The following is a 20,372-nucleotide window of genomic DNA, read 5'->3' on the forward strand; positions in this document are numbered from 1 at the left end:
TAAACTGAGCTGTGCAGGTTGTTGTGAATTAACTTAATCGACAATTCCAATTCCTCAAAGTAACTGCTGCCTAACCCTCTGTGTTCTTAGTCGATCGGTTTGGGCAAGACAAAATAGCCCCTCCCAAACAGAAATCTGCCAATATGAACAATGTGAAGCTCAGCCTGAAAAATGCAGTGAACTGAAATGGCAATTTAATCTCATGAATGTCAGAGTCAACAACAACGGAAATAAGGTCCAGATACAATATTAACATATCATCATCCATTAGGAGCGTGTTAGCAGACAGTGGTTTACCAGCAGCTGCAAAGCAACGTTAGCTCATTCATTTAGAGCCATGTTTGTTTATACCTGATTAATATAAGTTCAACATCGACTTAGTCTCTAGCTCTGGTTTGGTGTCCTTCAACTCCATCCGTCCCTTTGGCTGCTAAATGTACCAGTATGTCCACCAGCTCGTCTCTAACGCTGTCTGCCATCTGGTGCTGGGCAGGTGGTTGCTTCACTAAAAACATGTGCATGCCTGCTGGAAATGACGCTGATGAGAGCACTTTGAGCAAACCATAAAATAAAGCTGCGGGCTGAACTACAAAAACAAAGATCTTAATAACACCGAAGTGCTGCGTGGAGCCAAAGTGTCACATTCGGCTTTTGACACCTTTAACATCCACTTTTAATGCAAAAAACATGATTATTGCACAGATATACATTGCTGTTAAGTCTTAACAGGTACTTTTTTCTTTTCCTTTGAGTGATTTTGTCATCAAAGTTAGTGCTGTGCATGTCTGTTTGTGTGGGTGGAAAGGGGTATCTGTGCCAAATCCCTGTGGAAATGCCCCACATTGTGACGAGCCTTGGGTTAATTGGTTACATAAGTACTAAGAGAGGACTGGCAACAGCTCCAGACGGCTGTAAAACATCTCTGAGCCTGACGTCCACCCTCACCTGTTCCTTTCAAAGAGATAACAGCTAATGTGACAGCCTCCCGTGTTAAGTTGGTGCGTCAGCAGAAGATCTCTGACACTCTGCCTTTGGATACACATCTCTGCCTCAGTCCCATCCTCTCAATGACATCACTCACTTCCTTTCTCATTGGACAAAGTGCCTGTCAGCATGACACACTGACCAATGGCGGCTTGTGCGGCGCCTGGTGGTTCGGGGAGTGGTTCGGCGCAGGAGAGTATGGCAGATGCAGAGCTGTAACCATGGCGACAGTGGATGCTCAGCGCTGCCACGACTCTGTGTAGGCAGAGTCTGAATGGAGATGACATCACTCAGGGAGACGGGAGAAAAACAACATCTTCTTCAGTTCCCGTGTCTGTTTTTCAGGCCATGACGATAACACCAAATGTTATTTGGAGGCTGATGCAAAACCAAAGACGTTCGTTGGACTGAAATACCTGGAAATGAAATTAGATTCACTGCAAAGTAGATAGAGACTGTTTATGTACTTATGATGTAGTGAGTAAAAAGATGTAACCAGTGACTCTTTATGAAAAACAGAACTGTGTCTTTATGTGCAGCCAGCAACATCCAGCATGTTGCCAAGCTTTTAAAATTAAATTTGAGTATTGTTTTTCATGTCTTTCCAAGGATAATACTCCTGGAAAAGCTTTGCTTATGTAAATATTGAATTGCACATCATGAAATATGAAGAAATGCAAGAACAAAACATGAAAAAATCACACAGACCAAAATATCTAGGAAAAAAACGTCAGAAGAAAAAAAATAAATACAGAAAAAAACAAAATACAAAACATCAAAAATCACAAATAAATAGTTTTATGACAAAATAGTTTTGCCCTTTTACATATTGTCAGTCAAATGTTGATTTTAATATCACAAACTACCATTAAATGTCTAGATTAAAGAGCAAACTGCAGATTTAATGACTAATGCAGCCCAAAGAGGAAACTTACTCAGCTAAACTCACTGATCAACACTTTTTAATAAAAGTCTAATTTCAGCCCAGTGACACCAGTGTGTGGTTACTGGTTGTCACATGTGTTGCTGTTTTCCACTGCATGTACACTGTTGCCATTTCCCCGGTGACAACATGGCGAGCAAACATTTTACCACCATTGTTGTTTTTGATGCTCTGTACCTCTTCCTCACTGAATCTCCTCTCATCCTCCCTCCCTTCTTCCCTCCCTCCCTCTCTCCCTCCCTCTCCCTGGCTCTGACTCACCGCTCCAGGGATGAGGGCCGGCCCCTCCTTTAGATGACATCAGAGGGCTTGAAATAGCAGCAACATTAAAGCTTCCAGTCATGGGAGCCTGCTGCGAGGCCTGCAACCCAGGGCAGCCACTTCCAGCTGAGAGGGAGTGAGAGCAGCAGGGACAGAGAGATGGACGGGGGTGAGAAAAAGAAAAAAAAAAAGAAGTGACAGAGAAGATAATGAAGTGACAGTAGCAACAAGTCAAAGGGGGTCATCGGCTTGACATCCTTCGAGAGCCAATATCACACATAGAGGGAGTGCTGCAAAATGCGAGAGCGGCAATTATGTGCTGTCAAATTAAGCACTTGTGCCTGAATATTTTTTCTCTTTGTCTCTCATATATTTCCTTAATGTACAATCAAATCATAGAATATAAATGGTAAAGATCTAATTGTTACCAGCTGCCTCCTTAATCCTCAGTGCTGAATTTAATGGGGCTCATGTCAACCATAACTACTTTAGCTGACTTTAGACATTACATTATTTTAGTTATTTGTTGAATCTTATTCTAGCTGGTAATCTTGACATTCTTTTCCTTCTTAAAAGTGCTTAGCACATTGTGCATTTTCTGCATGACAGCGTTCAGAGGACACCTGTTAATCAAACAGTGCAGGTCCTTTTATTTGGGATTTCAGTTGGACAAGTTTCGGGACAAGAGCACAACCTTGAAACGCAGTCATACACAATGGCAGCCGCTGCCAGTGTTGTACCCAAAAGTCATACTTGGAAAAAAAAAGTTATTGTGTTAAAATTCTTACGTTGGTAAAAAGACACCCATACAAATATAACTCAAGTAAAAGTATGAATATATGAAATTGATATTAAATGTACTCCAAAGTAATTTTCTAGCAATAAATAAACTCAAGTGCAAGTTAAAGTAAATGAAATAGATGTTAGTTAGCTAGAAACACAGGCGCTGACTGGTGTTTTTTCAGACTCTGATCTGAAACTCCAGTCGCTTGTTCTTTTACTGCCTGTGTACGTCCATGAAGTGCAGTCAAACAGCTTCTGAGCACATATTTTTTGCTCAAGTTAAAACATTTTCCAGTTAAGCTTTCCTTTCATTAACAACAGTACGTCGCACTGGTTCTAAAACTCACTCCATGCCCACTCCCTTAAGCAACCCAGCTGCTAAATGTTGGCATTGTGTGTTCCTGTTGAACCACAAATTAGCTAAAACTTTATGTTTCCTAATGTTGCAACTTCAGGTTCAATTTTAAAATGTTCTCTTGTCACAATGCTGTGCTCATGCTCTAGTTAGGTTAGGAAGACATCATGTTGTGGCATAAAATATCTGGTTGCTACAGACACGACTGGAAACTGTCCAGAGGTGTCCTTGAAAATATCCATTGGTGTCGTGCTAAGAAATGCTGAAACACAGGCTCGGACAGCAGTCACTGGTATGGCAGCCTTGTTGCCTCTTATGTCACCACCATAGTCTCTGCCTCCTGACATGAAAGCCAGGTAATTAACATGTTCAGTGAAAGTGATATGACACATTTGTAGACATGCCAATGAGGTATTTAGCCTATGACGCGTACACATTTGAGCCTAGCTGTGGTTTTCGGTCTCAGTTAACCACTAACATTTTATCCTGGCAACTGGGCTGCTGCTCTTATGTCAGGGTGCATGTATGATTATTTTTAGCACAGAATGTTGTATTTTCCTGGCCCTAACCAAGGTGTTTTGAATGCCTAACCTAACCAGATCATATCTATAGATCACATCCATAAACACTCATATGAACTGTTTTAAAAACTAAGACTTGAATTTCAATATGAGCACCATCCAGTGTAAATGATAAAGTTAGTCACTTGTATTTTAAATCAATAGAGAATAGAGACTCCTCTTCGCTCCCTTTCTCATTTTTCTTGTCAGTCTTGTCCTTTGCCTCACACCCAGACACTTACTGTTTATCCTTATCTGTCTCCTTCCTGTCTCGTGCACAGCACCTGTCTGTGCTGATGGAGTGTGAACAAAAGAAAAAAAAAGACAATATGGTCAGCCAACCACTAGATGCCTGAACCGTGGCACGGCCACCACCTCCCAGTGTGACACCCGCCCCACACAGAGACCCTCCTGTTGACGAGCTTGAACTGTGTGACCAGGCGTCGCAGAGAAGTAGGTCAGTAGACATGAGAGGACTGAAGGCATGAGAATAACACGCGCCGACATAAACATCCCCCATAACTACATCCTGTCTATCTTCAGCCTTCACAACAACAACAATCCTACTCCTACTCTGCCTGCTCTCCTTCTCTGTCCGAGCGTCCAGGACATGTTCCCTAAAGGTTAGATTTGATTCACTCTGGGGCCTGCCGCTCTGAAATATGCATGCACTAAAAGTAGCACGAGGCACTCCGGATAAAAGCATCCACCAAGTGGAAATATGCTCTGCTTCTCACATCTGCACCTGCATGTCTGTCTTGAGAGGAATCTTTTCTTGAGGATGCAATATCAGTTGTGAACTCCTGATATATGCTCCCGATAAAAGATGTATTCACTACGATAACAACATTTCAACATCTCGTCTTCCTTTCCCATCTCTATTATACAACTTTCCTGTCTGTGAGCTGTTGTTCGGAGCTGTTTTGGACCACCAAGAAACTATTTGCTATGGCACCAAGAGCCACCCAACCCCCAATATAACATGCATATACAGTATGTTAAGATGCTATCATTTTTAGATTTAATGTCATTATATTATTATTGTGTATTAAAGCAACATTTGTAATAGGGTGAATGTAGTTTCTGTCACGATGTAATGAGTTTAGTTTGTAATAAGCACCTACATAATGTCTGGCATATTGTTACAGACCTGTGGCGTTGCACACGGAAACCCAGCAAATTGCTTACTTGGGCATCCAGTATTTGCATGAATTTGGAGTCATGTTTCAGCAAATCTGATAAATGTGGGTACAATATTCGTTCTCCTTTGAACTCTCCCTCCAGACCCTAATAAACCTATATTGCTCTCTCCAGGAGCTAAATGTCCGATTTCTTAACCAGCTTGCTGTTTACTATGCCTGTCTGCTGGGCAGGTAGTGTACAGATGGTTTTTAGAGGTTTTTTGTTGTTGAGAACAGCTGCCGGCCAAAGATAATACTGATGACAGTGGTGAGAGTTAATGAAAACAGTGAGATGTGTGAGCCTGTAAACCCAAAACAATAATGACTGAAAGACACCAAGATGCTCTGTAGAGCTACAGTTTGGGGGACTTGAGAGTCGGGTCACACATTAAATACATCCATGAAAAATAGTTTTTAATTCAAACAATTCTGTATATAGCTTGTTATACACTTGAGTTATTTAATTTATAACTTTACAGTCCTTACTTTCCTACTACCACTTGTACCATTATTATATTATGGTCAAGTATATACTTTACACAAGGTCACAGTCAAGAGCATGGACTGAAGAATCGGAAGAAAATCAAATATGCTGTCAATTTATTGTATTCATGTGAAAATGGTGCATGTTGTAGCTTTAAAGTACAGGCAAGGAGTGTGAGATAAATTAGAGGCTGACAGGCTGCCTTGTGCTTGAAGACAAGCCAGTCACCTCAAGGACATCAAAACACGAGGCTGTGTGGGCATCAGAATCACAAGTAAGGAGACGCATAGAAAGCACAGTACAGGGAAGAATCATTGTAGTGCATACTGCCACAGCAACTCCAGTCCATACAACAAACTTACAGTCTGTACATTTTCACTGTGGCAGATCTGATAATAGCTATATATATATATATATATATATATATATATGAGCATGCTAACTTGCTAATTGAAGATGGTGACCATAGTCAGCATGATACTGGCTTGGCATCAACATTTTAACCTCATTGTATGTTACTAAGTATGTTAGCATTAGTATTTTAGTATGCCAGCAATTAGCTCAAGCCCCACAGCCTAATACAGCTTCTGAATGTGTCTGGATATGAACTTATACTTCCACAGCCCTCCTTGAAAAACTGTTTCCTCTGGAGCTACTTTCTACTTAAAACCACTGATTAATGAAGTTGCTCAATTTACCACCAATCAACCATGATCAAAGCGGTGATATTTCTGTGCAACAGCCCTTTTGTAAGATTGTCACATCTCAGATCAGTTTCAGTGCAACAGTTGCATTTGCTGATGTAAACAATTTATGTTTTTGTTTCTTCCATTGCTCTCAGGCTGGTGAGGTGACCAAGGTGAAGCTGGTCCAAGCAAGCAGCAGCTAAGGAGATTAATAATGGAAAGATAAACAAGCTCAGGGAAATACAAAAACCGTCAAGTATACCCGAAAAAGAAGATTTGAGATTGGCTTCTTTTTGGGTTGTTATAACACAGACATGAATATTCAGTCCACCTCTTAACTTACAGCAACTGCAGGTTAAACAGTGTGAGAACAGACTTAGATGTCAGCACCTCAGGCCTTCACACATACCGCATGAGATAAAAATATGAGGTAGGAGAGAAATATATATATACTCAATGTTATGTTTAGCCTCATGTTCCAGCCCTGGTTTATCTGCATTACAGATGACATGGTACCATCAAACTAGGCTTATTAGGAATAGCCATCTTCAAGTCCAGAAAAAAGAAAACTGCTAAAACATAATTTATAAATGTTTTAATGGAAAGTTACAGAATTCTTACACTGCCTGCTTGACGCTGCAGATCAGTACATGACCATGACCATGTCAGGGTCACTAGAGGAAGTACAAAGGCTGTATGAGATCAGTTTATGAAAGAGGAAGTTCTTTATTTGATTTTTGTGTTGTGTGTCTTTCTAGTCTATTCATCCAGAATCATTCGGATAAACAAAAATGGTGCAATGAAAGAAAAACAGACAGTAATACCTTGTGAAAGTACATGAGATAAAAGCCGTATTGTACCATAGTATATACTGAATGCACCAATGGGAAATGGTCAGATAAAAGCTAAGTTTGTTCAAAATATCCGTAGTTCCTAAATCCAGTCAGGATTGGTGCAAACATATGAGATACAAGAGTAACTTCCACTATTTCCTGACATGAAGGTCTGCTGGTATGCTGTTTCAAAGCCTCCTTTAGTTTCATGAAAAAGTTATCTGGTGAGGAAATTATGAATCCTTTATTGGTTAATGTAGTTGTTTGCCTTAAAGTAATCACATTTGTCAAACAAGTCTAAAATTAGCTGGAATTCCCCTAAAAAGTATTCATCAGCTGCTTGCTAAAATTTCAAAATTTTCAGAAGAAATTCCGTTAAACAGTGTCACACATTTGTTTTCTGAGGATGTAGACACAATTAATAATGATCAAACACAAGATGTTTGAATTTGTAATATATGTTTCAGTCAGTTTTATCAGCGAGGCAGAGATGTTTTATCTTTCACTAACGTAGTTGAAGTGGAACAAAACAGCTGAGTGTCATCACCAAAGATGTGGGGAAAAAAATAAGACAAAGCACATATAATCAAAAAAGCTGAGAAACAAATGCAGATTGACTTTTTGAATTTGAAGAGCAAGATGAGACTCACAGAAATGCTCCGATGTTTTGATTAGTGCGGAAACAATTTCAAAACACTGTACAGGTAGGAGCAGAAACCTAAAGCAATTTAGTTGGATGAAACCTTGAGATAATCTCAAACAATGAAATGAGAATTATACCTTCAGTGATCTTTTGGCACACATTTCCTCACATTTGTAAAGAAACTGAAATCCTCAAATGACAGAAGTCAAGTCGTTCAGGACAAGCCCAAGCCAATGTCTTGAGTTTAAAAATGTAAGTATCAAAGCAAGAGGACCACATTAAGACTGACTTCTAGGTCAGTCAAATAAAATAAAATAAAATGAAATAAAATAAAATAATAATAATAATCAAAAGAAGAAAAAGAAAATTGGCATCAGTTGAAACTGCAGGTCTCTCACTTTCAAACTAATTACCCGACAGTCTGCCAGCCTGACACTCCACTTTCTGTCCAATTTCTGTCTGAGGCTCACACATCAGCAGGGAAGACAGTGAATTTCATGCTTCAGTAATTGTTTTAAATTTAAAGGGCATTTTCTGACATATTTTCTGCCAGGCCTGTAATATTTAATCACGAGTTCAGCCTCTGCGGCAAAATGTTGAAGTTAATTCTATCACCTTTTTCACACATACCACAACCTCAGCAGACAAGTTCCTTTTTTTTTTCAGCTGTGTTCCTGCAACGTGCTGATGTTTTATTTTCATCATGTGTCATGTTTCTTGTGGCTTTGCAAGTGATTTATGGCTCTCAGAATGGAAAATTATATAACTGGCTTGACAATTTAAACATATACCGATTTATAATGTACTGAGTTATAGTTTAAAATGATTGGCAATACAAAAGAAATGAAACACATTAGTATAAGGATACGGATCTTCGCAATGGTTTTTTTTTTTCGAACACGTGATAAGACAGAAATAGGACAAAAGTTTTCAGAGCTGTGATCTATTTTTTTCTCTTTATCTGTATCACATGCAGATGTCTGAAAAATATGCAAATAAAAAGACTGTGAAACATAATTCCATGATCAGTTTTCTTCTGAATGAACATGAACTGAATTTATTCTATATTTGCGATAATAGGTTTGAATAACCTTTCTAATGCCTTTACACAAAGAAAACAAAAAAGATTCCATAATTTATAGAACGTTCATATGGTTGATGTCACATACGCAGAAACATGGCGGGCAAAACTAATTGTTTGGTTGATAGTTTGAAACTTTTTATTTTCTCACGTTGCATATCAAGTTTTTGCTCACGTGTAATTTGGTAATATGGTTTGAAGTTGTAACTGTGAGTTGCTGACACAGTTATCTAGATTAGTTTGAAGTTTCTTTATCATCAAAATCGCTTCTTGTAATTTAAAGCTTAAAACTCAAAACGGCCATCAACAAATACTACACATCCTCTTTGTAGCATCCATATTGTTACGACTAAAAGCTAATGAACACATCGAAGGAGCACGTGAACGCAGGGTTAATCAAATCTAAAAAAAAAAAATCAATGACGACTTGACACAGTCAACAACTTAATGCCATTGAAAATTTATTGTGATATCTGATAGTTTACATTAGAGTGAAAACAGACATGTGACATGGCTTTACTAAGACAGTATGCAAAGCAATGTAGTCAAATAAAAAGCATATAATATTTTTGTTTTCAAATTTAGGAAAAAATAATAATAAAACAGGCACGACATATAGCCATTATAAATACAACATGCTTTAGACCTTAAACTGTAGTTTAACAGTCCTAAGAAAAGAACTTGTACAGTCTTTTCCCCTGTATACCCATCTTGCCTTTGATCAACATCCTTTCAGGTACGTTTTTAGACAGTAACAGAGCTCAAAAAGGCGGTGGCCAGTGTCACGATTAAACAAAATAACAATAAAAAGTAAACAGTTTTCAGCAGCAAATATCTACATTTTTCATCCAGGCTGCTTTGATGCTGTTAAGTTCAGAGAATCAAAACATTCTACAGAAAGACAATGCCACAGGTGACAGGATTTCTCCTCTCTGATTTTGGTTTAGCAGTTGAATCTCCAGGAGACCCTCGAACATGACGATCCCTGGCTTCCTTCCTGCCCGCTGACACATGACATTGATGCATTCGATAGAACCTGGTTCTTATTTGGTACACACTGACAGGTGACACTGGCAACTGCTTTTTGTTGGTTCAACTTAGACTGACTGATCGAAGGGAGAGTATAGAGGCTCTGCAATTGGGTCACAAATCTCCCAGCAACCACTGTTGGCGCAATCTTGGAGGTCCTTTGGAGAAACTAGCTGTGTACACGTAACAGTTAAGAGGAAAGTCGGACTGCTGTGGGTCGATTCAGTAACGATTCAAGTGGACATGAATGGTCTAGTGGACTTTTTTCCCCCCCAAATTTCACTATCATGTGCTCTGTGGGGTCGGAAGAAGTTCCCCAATCTCCAATAATCAGCTGAGTTTGACATTTTCACCTAGATATGTTCATCAAGGCTGGCTGACCAGATAAATGCTGCATCTCAATTAAAGAGCTGCAACCTTTGAACAATGCACCCCTTCAAAGCGAGTCCGTAGCAGGAGCTAAAAGCCAGACCAATCCTGCACGTCCCCTCCAAACGAGAGCCTCGAGGGACATAAAACCAATGGTGCATTCAGGCACTCCTTGACCACTCCTAAAGTCGACTGGAAATTAATAAAACCATCATACCAAAAGGTCCATCTGGTAGCTGTTCTGGTAGCTGGAGTGTATCACACAATCTTCTTCAGCAGACAGAGCTACCCAATTGTAGATATTCACATTTCCATTCCTGTGCTCAGTGCTTAGAAATAATAGAAATTTGACCATCTACAGTTTCGTTACTGAGCAAATCATGTGCCATGATCCAACGTTCAGTCTGAGCAGTTTTCAAGTTTATCACCAGGAAATGACTGACAAAGTGGTGAACACCAAGCAGTAAACTCAATTTCGTGAAATGTAGCTTACCAGTAGTTTACCAGCACTGATGAGCACAGGAACACAAATATCAATGAGGTCACATTTTTCAACTTCATGAATTAGCGAAGACCACCTGAATGCACCATTAACATAAAACTTATCTTGAAATGCAAACTTCGAAGGATGCAGCCCCAGAACCGGGATATAGCAGATCAGCTCGGGTAGATAACCAGCTAATATCATCCAAACAGTAACTCACATCAAATGGATCGGGGGATTAACCGTTAATATTCAGTTAAAACCAGCACAAACGTGAACAAGTTCTCAAGAAATACAATCAGATATTCACAGCCCAGCTAAGGACCTCCAATATGGCCACCATAGGGTGCGTTTCATCACCTGAAAGCCCTCTATACAGGAGACACTGACTGTGGTGGAGAAAGGGTCTTGGTAAAGGCTCTCCCTGCGACATGGTGGGAGATTCCAGCTCGCCCTCAACGTCTACATGGCTCAGCAGAGACCTAAACACCGGCCCTCTAAAGGGCTCTCACCACACAAGCTAAATAAACAGGCTAACAGAAAAAACAGAAGAAGGGATAAATCACTTCCAAACAAACTAACCTGGCTCTCGACCTCGCAGATCACTGGGAGAGACAGTGAAACCAAACAGCTGTGAAAGAAAAAGGAAAAAAAAAAAGAAAGTACAACAGAACAGATAAAAATACTTTCAAACCAAAAAAGAGGGGGAGAAATAAAACTGTCTGAGGAAAAGAAAACTAAACATTCACTTACTTTCGTGTGCAGGCGTGCATGCGGCTAACACACATGCATGCACACACATACACACGCACACATGCGTGCGCACTCACACGCACACAGACACACTCAGACACACACACACACATTCAGACTCACACAGCCAGAGGTACAGTGAACAAAAGTGCTTCAAGTTGGGGAAGTAAAACAACTAACCCAGTAGAAATACGTATAAAACCTTAAATATGTTACTTTATGTACAAAAACTGTAACACGGGCCAATATGTTTATGTCTTTATATTTTCAAGTAGGTATCACTGCTAACTATTAAGGGTTTGCATTGTCATCGTTTTTAGAATATAAGGTCATGTGATTAGACTGACCTTGCCGGCAAAGTAATCAATCACTGCTGATTTTTAAATCTCTCCTGTCCCATTCTGCCCCGCCTCCACCTGCTGCCATCTTTTCCATCCTTCCAATAAAAAGACAGACAACGAGCCCTGGGCATCCCGCATTGTCCTGACCTCTTCCTCCCTGCTTTACTCTGAGAAATAATATACTGAATATCCATCTGTTTTTTTGCACCTCAAAATCTTAACATAGAAAATATATGTGTGTATATTTACCAAGTCTCTGTTAATCACAGAAATAAAAGTGGGGAAGAGCTCTCTGAGGATTCTGGTGCAGTTATTTTGAGGGCCACTTTGAACCAGTAGGGGAGGGAAGACACATCGGTTCACATGACGGTTTTCAGAGTTATGCACTGCACAACAGAAAAAAGAGGGGAGGCCGTTCATGTTTTGAAGAGACACAAGATTCAGACGGCTTAGAGGCAAATCACGGACGCCATCCACAAAGAGACAATTCATATGCTCTAAGAGAGAGACAGACGGACAAGCTATAAAGTGCAAAAGACCTACAAAAGCGGGAGGAAATGGCGGGATTTCTAGAATAGCAGCAAAGAATCACAAATGACACTTTTCCCTTTCAGAGAAAAGTATAAAATCGGGCAACAATTGAGAGGAAACGCAGAATTTGTCTACAGAATTTAAATAAAATCCACCTAAATTCCCTAGAAGCATCTGACAGACAGCTGCTAAACGCGCTACAGTCTATATGGAGATGACGATATCCTCAAACCATCCGGGTCAAACTTTCTTTCCGTCTCCAACGAGCTATCATTCATCTGTGAGAAGGCCATTAAAAAACACACGAGAGCGAACAAACTTTTTGCCTCTAAACTGAGATGAACCCAAGGCCTCTGCAAAGTGCAAACGAAGTAGCATTGTTCAAGTATGCCACAGTGTAATGCTTGACCACACACACACAATGCATATATACACACAGTCATATGCATATATACATATGTGCATGACAGCAAATATATATATAGGATCCATGTTCCAATATCTACGTACTACGAACATTTTCATAGTATTTATGGATATGTAATCATAGTGTGTGTATATATATTCATATGTAGTTGTGTCTCTGACGGTTTCATTACTAGACAATGGAATAATACAGTCTGTCCTAATGTTTTATGACATGTGGACACTGATTTCAGGTTCCCCAGTCTAGAAATTATTTCTGCTCCTTTTCTTGTCTTTTTCCACTTATGGTACTGCTGCAAAATGGGACCAGCCACAATCGCATTTAGCCAAACACTACAAATATATATATATATATATATATATATATATATATATATATATATATATATATATATATATATATATATATATATATATATATATATATATATATATATATATATATATATATATATTTATGTCAAACAAATACTAGGTGCTGCTTTCAATGATTTTTGGGTGCTCAAAAGTACCAGAAAGTGGGCGGGAAGAGGATAAAGACATTCACAAGAAAGTAAAAAGTTAAAAATTAAAAATGGGAAAGAAAAAAAAAAAATACCAGGAATAAAAACCCCACACAACTGCAATCCCATCCATAGCCACTTAAAAAACAAACAAAAAAAAAAAGCAAGATGCTGCTACATATTTGTAACTATGATAAACTCCCTTTCCCCTCCGCTGCTCACCCGTCCCTGATTGCTCATTTGGACATTAGCAAAAGAAAAACATGCTCAGCTATGGGCAGAGATACAACAAGCCAAAAAACAAACAAACCAAAATATGACAGACTCGACAGGGAAATAAAAATGCTAACCAGTAACATCCATCTGCCATCAAAACCAAAACCTTACCAAACCCAGAAGTTAAAACTACCAAAATAACATAGCAAATAACATTAAAATAACGAAAGTCATCAAAGTCATTCGTCTCGCTGTATGGGCGAAAATAAAGAAAACAAAGACATGTCCTTTCAGTGAAGTCTTTCTCCCTACGCTTAGTGGTCGCCATATCACCACAATCACTTGTAAGCGTGGTTCGGTGGAGGAGGGGGTGGAGGGGTTGTGAGAGTGAGCGGGGCGGGGTCAAACCCAAAAGCTCCCGAGCCGCGAAGGAGAACACGCAATCTCTGAAGTAACGACAGGACTCCTGGGATGTGATTTCTCAACAGTTGCTCCAATTCCTCGTCGTCGCTGTTGATGTCATTTGTTCTATTCGGTTTCACGATGAGCCGGTGGGTGTGTGCACGTGAAGGGCGGCGTGGAGGTTTTGTGGAGGGTTTCTGTAAGGGAGGAGTTGGAGAAGGGGGTGAGGGGAGGTTCGAGGGGGGCAGGGTGGTCGATGCTCCACGCAGTTCGATAAAGAGAGCATTCCAAGGTCAGAAAAAGACAAGAGCGCGGCCGGAGCGTCACTCCCATCCGTTGTCCTTGATCATGTGAGCCAGCTCGATGATGAACTTTCCCTCTTTGTACTTTTGACTGCTCTCAAACGCGTGCTCCTGCAAAAAAATGCACAAAAAGACAGAAAAGAGAGAACAACTTGAGTTACAAGACCGCGTTCCACTGTAGAGCCTGAATGACACAGTTGATGAATGAAAGTAAGTCTTTTCAGTCAGTCGGTGCCATTACTTATTATTTTAATTATTTAAAGTAGCTACAAGGAACTGAATTTATGTTGATTCTGGCGGCCCCTGTGGACAAAAGTGGCATGAACACCACCACCACCTGTTGTTCAAGATCTAACTAGCATGTGCATTTGTTTTGAAGTAAAAAAAAAGAAGGCGACACAGCTGTTTGCAGGATGCATGATGATGGGGCTATGTATCTATTTGTGGCTATGTGAGACTGATAACACAGTGAGCTTTGTCTGAGTCCCGTTCGGACGTCAAGGTTACATGTAGCCTATAGCCAACAGATCTGGTTGCTCGGTAACAGTAATTTTGCTGAGGAAAAGCTAAAGTTATTAACATTCCCCAGTCATGTTGTGATTTTGAGAGGAAAAATTTGACCCACTGACAGGAACCGACAATAACAGCCAATCTTCTCGCTGATAGCCTGTGTAGGTCACGTAGAGGCATCACTATTGAACCGAGACTGTCTCATAACCGGTAAATAACTCCTCACTGTACATTTAATCCCACTGACCCACCGATGGATCAGTCATTCCAGCCACACTCACAGACCTTGTTTTAAATTCTAGTGGAGTTTTTAAGACACCAAATAATGTTAAAATTGTTTTGGCCAAACCGCTGTATCCAAAGTCCAGAATGAACTTTTCATCGATTTAAAAAATGCCTGATATCCCTTATCTTCCTCCCTGTCTTTCTGTTTGACATTAACAAAAGGTCATCAAGTAAAGGAGAGCGGTTCAATGGATTTGTATTTTTGAGACTGACGGAAAGACAGTTTTTTTTTTCTTTTTTTGTCTCCTCAGTCTAACCATGGCATTTCATCATGTCACACAGTTTACTTTGTATATCTTTCTTGCTCTAATGTCTGTTGTCTTCAAACTTTGACCCCCTCTGGCCTCCTCACTTTTCAAGTAAATTATGGTGAAAACTTTCCAGCATTTCCAGGGCTACAGAGGAGGCATACATCATGTGATCAAGTGTGCAATAACTCAGCGCAGAATTTAATTTCAAGTCCAAACAAGAACAAACAAGACAGTGAGACAAATTCCCCCACACGTTTGCCCATCTGGTCTCATTATTATCTGAAACAAGCAGGATTTTAGAGATGCAGTGAATGACACAAGCGCTTTACCATGCCGGTTTCCCTCCAGTGACTCAGTCTTTCATTTCGTATGTCTAAACTTCCTGTCTGGAAATACATCTCTTGAAGTGCTGTATGATTTCCGGCGTATGTCCCAGTCCTGCTGAGCTTCAGGACAATCAAGATGTCGATGTGGGTCTGTGTCTTTGATTATTTGCTCAGCCTGCTTTGCCTTGTAAACCAGCTCCGCTCGGCTCTGTTTTGCTTTGCTTTGCTTTGCGGGGCCTTTCTGAGAATCTGTAATTGTTTTTGTCACTGAAGGAGCGGCTTTAAGTGAGTCCCTGTCTCATACTTTGTTCAGTTATTTTACACCCTTCTTTAGTCTTTTCAGACAATTACCAGGACAAGCCTCTTCAAAATGGCCTGACATTTAATCACTGTAGACTCTCAGAGGTACCAGTCTGGCTGTCTGCAGCCAACCTTTCGGCACTGTAATTATCTTGAGCGCTAGGAGACCATGACGTGCTCAATCTGTGAGCCTAAACACAACCGTGAGCAAAAAAAAAAAAAAAAAAAAAAAAATTTAGCAAGCAACGCTTTAATGAGAGCAACTGTGTTCTTTTGACCTGTAACAGCATAATTTGTCCTCTTGGAAGCCAAGAAACCACATACTTACACAACATCACAGCAACAGGCGTACGTGGTGCAACAGGAAAACACTAAACACGGGAAAGTAAAAAGGGCTCAGGTTAAAGTTTAAGGGAGCGACTGACTTACATATTTCCAACCCAGGGTGGTTTTACAGTTTTCACAGTAGATATCAGCCACAGCATGTAAACCTGTGAGGAGTACCCGCTCCTCCGCTGGCCCGCAGCCGACATTCACCCTGCAGGTGAAGAAAAGGTCGCAGAGGTCAGGAGGAGCCTTGGAGGAAAAGCTCAAATCTTTTACGTCAAGTAAAATGGATTATTTCTTGCACTTTAAATAGTTAAAACAATTCGCTGAGAATATTTCCAAAGTGTTCAAACACAAATACATACATATTTGTTCAGGCAAATGTATTGTTTGCTCTCTCTAAACCAATGCCTCCCAGCACGTACACTGCCGCTGATTAGCTTTTGAGTGTCATTTTAGTTAAAGAACTCACCGCAGACACACTCATTGAAGTACAGCATCAATGTATGTAACCGGGCTGCATGCAGACATCTCCAAAAAATTTGCCTTTCCCACCACATTATCTGTTTCTTTGGGCTAAATGTCCTTCAACATGCACAACCCCGTCGGCATTGTTCAGAGAACTGCGAGTGCTTTCGCATAAGACACTTTTGAGATGATTTATTTGAACATTTATCTCAAGACTTTCGAGTGCTTCTTTCATTCAGCTCACTCTGGCAGGTAAGAACAATGTAAACGAGACAGGTTGCACAAAGCGGCTGCACCGTGACACTGGTAGACTTCTGTGTGGTTCATTGTGACTGAGAGCCGCGTCCCCAAAAACCAACCGAGCGCGAAATAAACCACCGAAAGTGATTCTTGGGCTTAAAGAGATGGATGTTAAGCAGCGGTTCTCGTGGCGCGGACTGGAACACTCACAGAGGACGAAACAGTCCGTCGGCTCAGTTTAGCAGGAAGCCTCGATTTGGTGGTTTCAGGACAAAATTCATTGATGTGCGCGGGTTAAAAACTGGGCTAAATGTGCAGGTTACGATTGTTTCAAGTGCATCACTGGCTATATTTCAAAATGGAGTTTAATTACTGTTGAAACATTTATATGTAACAATAAAAAAAAAAATCTAGTTTTAACCCGGATGTCAAGGTCTATTATTTCCAAATCAGTGCTTACTTTAGATGGCAGAGACCGGAATCAGACTTGTTTTCACTCGCTATGATTCTGTAAAATCCTTGATATCCAGCTCCTGTTCTCCACATGATGAAGTGGGTGTTTATATGAACGTAAGGCCAAATTGTAACGTGTCAGCCAAGTGCATTTTGATGTAGTACAACGTGTTTGTTGGAACAGATAATCAGATAAGGCTACTGGAAGTGAAATCTACAGAAAATCCTGTTTTCACCTGTTTGTGGCTAGTAAACGTGAAGGCCTAAAGGCAGACATGCTCCTTTCTGTTGTTCTTTTTGGGGGCGCCACCTTCCTGTGCATCGCTTCGTTTGTTTATGCGCGTTAAATGGTCAACAGCTCAAATGCGTTGCCGAGGCTTTGAGCTGGTGTTCATGGTCAGAAGACAAGCCTAAACAAGTGTGACAGGAAATGAGTAAGCTGAAGTGATGGGGAGGAAATTCAGCTCTGGTTTAAACCGAAACAAACACACCCAGAGTGAGTACACCGTTAAACTTTGCCCATCAAATGAGCTACTTGTGAGTCCGTGTAACTTTTATTCACAAGCTCCAGATCACTTGTTAATTACACTGCGTGAGCCCGAATAAACAAAGTGCATAACAAGAGGAAAGTTTTCCACATAAATGAGGCAGGTTGTTAGTGTGGGTCTCATACTTACACTGAATTAAACAGATAGGCTCTTCCTTGACTGCCTTGAAATGACTGAAACGAGAGAGAAACAGGGAGAGAAAACCATGTAAGTAGACAATACAAGGCTGCACCACACCACCGAGTTCAAGAATGTCGGCAACCGACGCCCTGGGGTGCTTTTCTCCCAGTTACTGCTGTGCATACTCGTTTTTCCACCTTGGCAAGGTCCCCCCACCCAAGTTTGGTTGGAGGTTAGAAATAAAATGAGGGCTGAGAGAGGTGCTGAAGTCTGAGCACACGAACATGAAGGAGCAAGTCTATCATCAACATTTCAACTTAAAGGACAAGTGAGATCCACTTCTTGTTTCTTGAGAACTGAAGCTGGAGTCATTTCCTTCTGACTAATTGTTACATCAGAGCAGAAAACTCAGTTTGCTAACAACCCTTGACTTTCTGGCAAACGTGTTAGTCAAAATGCAGGTGGAAGGTCAGAATGGACAGAACATTGATGGTGTGTTTTCAACAGACACATAAAATATAGATGAAATGATCTTTTGCCTGCTGCAAACTCGAGATACCAAGCTCCATTGTTGATATGCAGTGTTGGCTCATTTGCAGAACAGCAAGGCCGCTTTTACAACCGTGTAGAGCAGCTGAGAGGAGAAAAGGCTTCAATGCCTCGACAAAAACGACAATCTTGAGCTGAATCTGGATGAAATGTCAATAAAAAAGCACAGCCATGATAGAAGTTTAGCGGGGTATCATGTTAACCGCACACACACACACACACACACACAGCTGATTAGATTACTGAGCTCCATTTTAGCTTAAATGCGTGGAGGAGTAAGTTATGTTAAAGGTGCCCTGTGGACTTTTCTTATAAACAAATACAAAGTGTGTGTGTGTGTGTGTTTGTGTGTGTGTGTGTGTCCTTGAGGCTTAACAAACATTTTTAATGCATTTCCTTTCTCATGAGGCCAGAATTAAGATGCACATTAATGCCACAGCAGATCTACGCAGGGAAAGGTGATACGGAACTTCCTGGTGGGATGAAAACAATAGGAAGAGCATAAAAGAAGCGGCCACGCGAACACCTTCAGGTGACTTTTCTCCCGTGCAGCCGGTAGAGGCACGTTCCAGCCTTAAAGCAATAGCAAAGCAGATTTCATTGAATACTGATTGTTTACATCCATATTTGCCAGCTTGCAGTTTTCTTCTTTCCCTGCCTTCTGTTTCCTCACTGTACATTTCACCAGCAAGTGTCAAAAAGCAGAATGGGGTGAAACGGTTGTATTTGTATCCTGCTACCTGCAAAGTGTTTGCCGTGCACTTTCTCAGGAAGGATTGCCACGCTTCTGCATAATGAAACCGAACAATGGCAGAGCTGCGGAGCTCCGCGACGGACTCCCCAGAGTCGGATAAAGACGCACAAAAGTATCGCAGGAAGTTTTGTCGAGGAAACTGTTCACAAGTACGTGCATCTCTGTGACGTCTCAGTGCTGCTCCACATACACAGAATACTAAGATTTTAGGAGTCGACATAAAATACCATGCCCAAATAAATGCAGATAGATCAGAGACTGATTTGCGCGGTGGGAAATGCTGGACACTTCCAACAGACAAACCTAAAGGTTCTGCTGATGCCGAGACTGGGAGGAAAAAAACTGCACGTGTTTCATTTGAATGTTTGATTTCAAAATGACAGCTAACTTACTATCCGTTTCTGCAGTTAGCAAGCCCCTCCCTCCACTCTACGTCGCCACATGAGCGCGTAGACATAGCAGCAAACAGGAGGATCAGACAGGACCGCCTCTTTATGGAGTTCTTTGTCCTGATAGGATAAAGTAGTAACATTCGATTTAGAAAGAGATCGTTTTTGTTTTGACAATTTCAGCTAAAAGTCTTTCCTACTGCCCTGTTAACGCACCCAGGTAGTTACATTTTTAGAGGAGCAGTGTCACTATAATAACGCTGGTGCATTAAATAACCGGATATTTGAGCTCTGCAGTGAGCAAACCGTTTATTTCGCATCCACCCATTTTTGGTTTGGATGTGCGTGCCTTCTTCTGTTTTCACGACCAGAGAGATTCCCACACGTTAGAAAAAGATGACTGTAAAATGTTTTTCTGCTCGAAACAACAAAACCTGATATAAACACTGAAGTGTAAATCTGATATCATGTCAGAGCAGCTTACATTTGACAAAAGTGCCTATCATATAAGAAGTGCGATGAAATTAAATGGATGTATAAGTTGAACGCAACATAAAAGCAATCACACAGTTGTGATGAATTTAGAGGCCTTATAAATAGCCTGCCATCCGCCTGCCACAGAGGCTTCACATGATGTTACTGTATATTAATGTAAACAGAGAGCAGTAAAGCCGTCACAGTGGGAGACGACAGAGCCTGCCA

General features: G+C 40.7%; 1 protein-coding gene across 4 annotated transcripts in view; it reads right to left on the minus strand.

Moving 5' to 3' along the window:
* Positions 1-13,168: 13,168 nt before the first annotated feature.
* Positions 13,169-20,372, minus strand: part of ypel1 (yippee-like 1) — a 28,165-nt gene continuing 20,961 nt past the window's right edge. For all 4 annotated transcript variants that reach the window (XM_037098357.1, XM_037098354.1, XM_037098355.1 and 1 more), the window contains 3 exons: positions 17,988-18,031; positions 16,252-16,360; positions 13,169-14,261 (listed from right to left, as the gene is read on the minus strand). In XM_037098357.1, coding sequence (XP_036954252.1) covers positions 14,172-14,261; positions 16,252-16,360; positions 17,988-18,031 — 243 coding nt within the window. In that variant the 3' untranslated portion in view covers positions 13,169-14,171. The remainder of the gene's footprint in view (positions 14,262-16,251; positions 16,361-17,987; positions 18,032-20,372) is intronic.

Source organism: Acanthopagrus latus, chromosome 5 (assembly GCF_904848185.1).
Source record: "Acanthopagrus latus isolate v.2019 chromosome 5, fAcaLat1.1, whole genome shotgun sequence".
NCBI classification, from domain to species: domain Eukaryota; kingdom Metazoa; phylum Chordata; class Actinopteri; order Spariformes; family Sparidae; genus Acanthopagrus; species Acanthopagrus latus.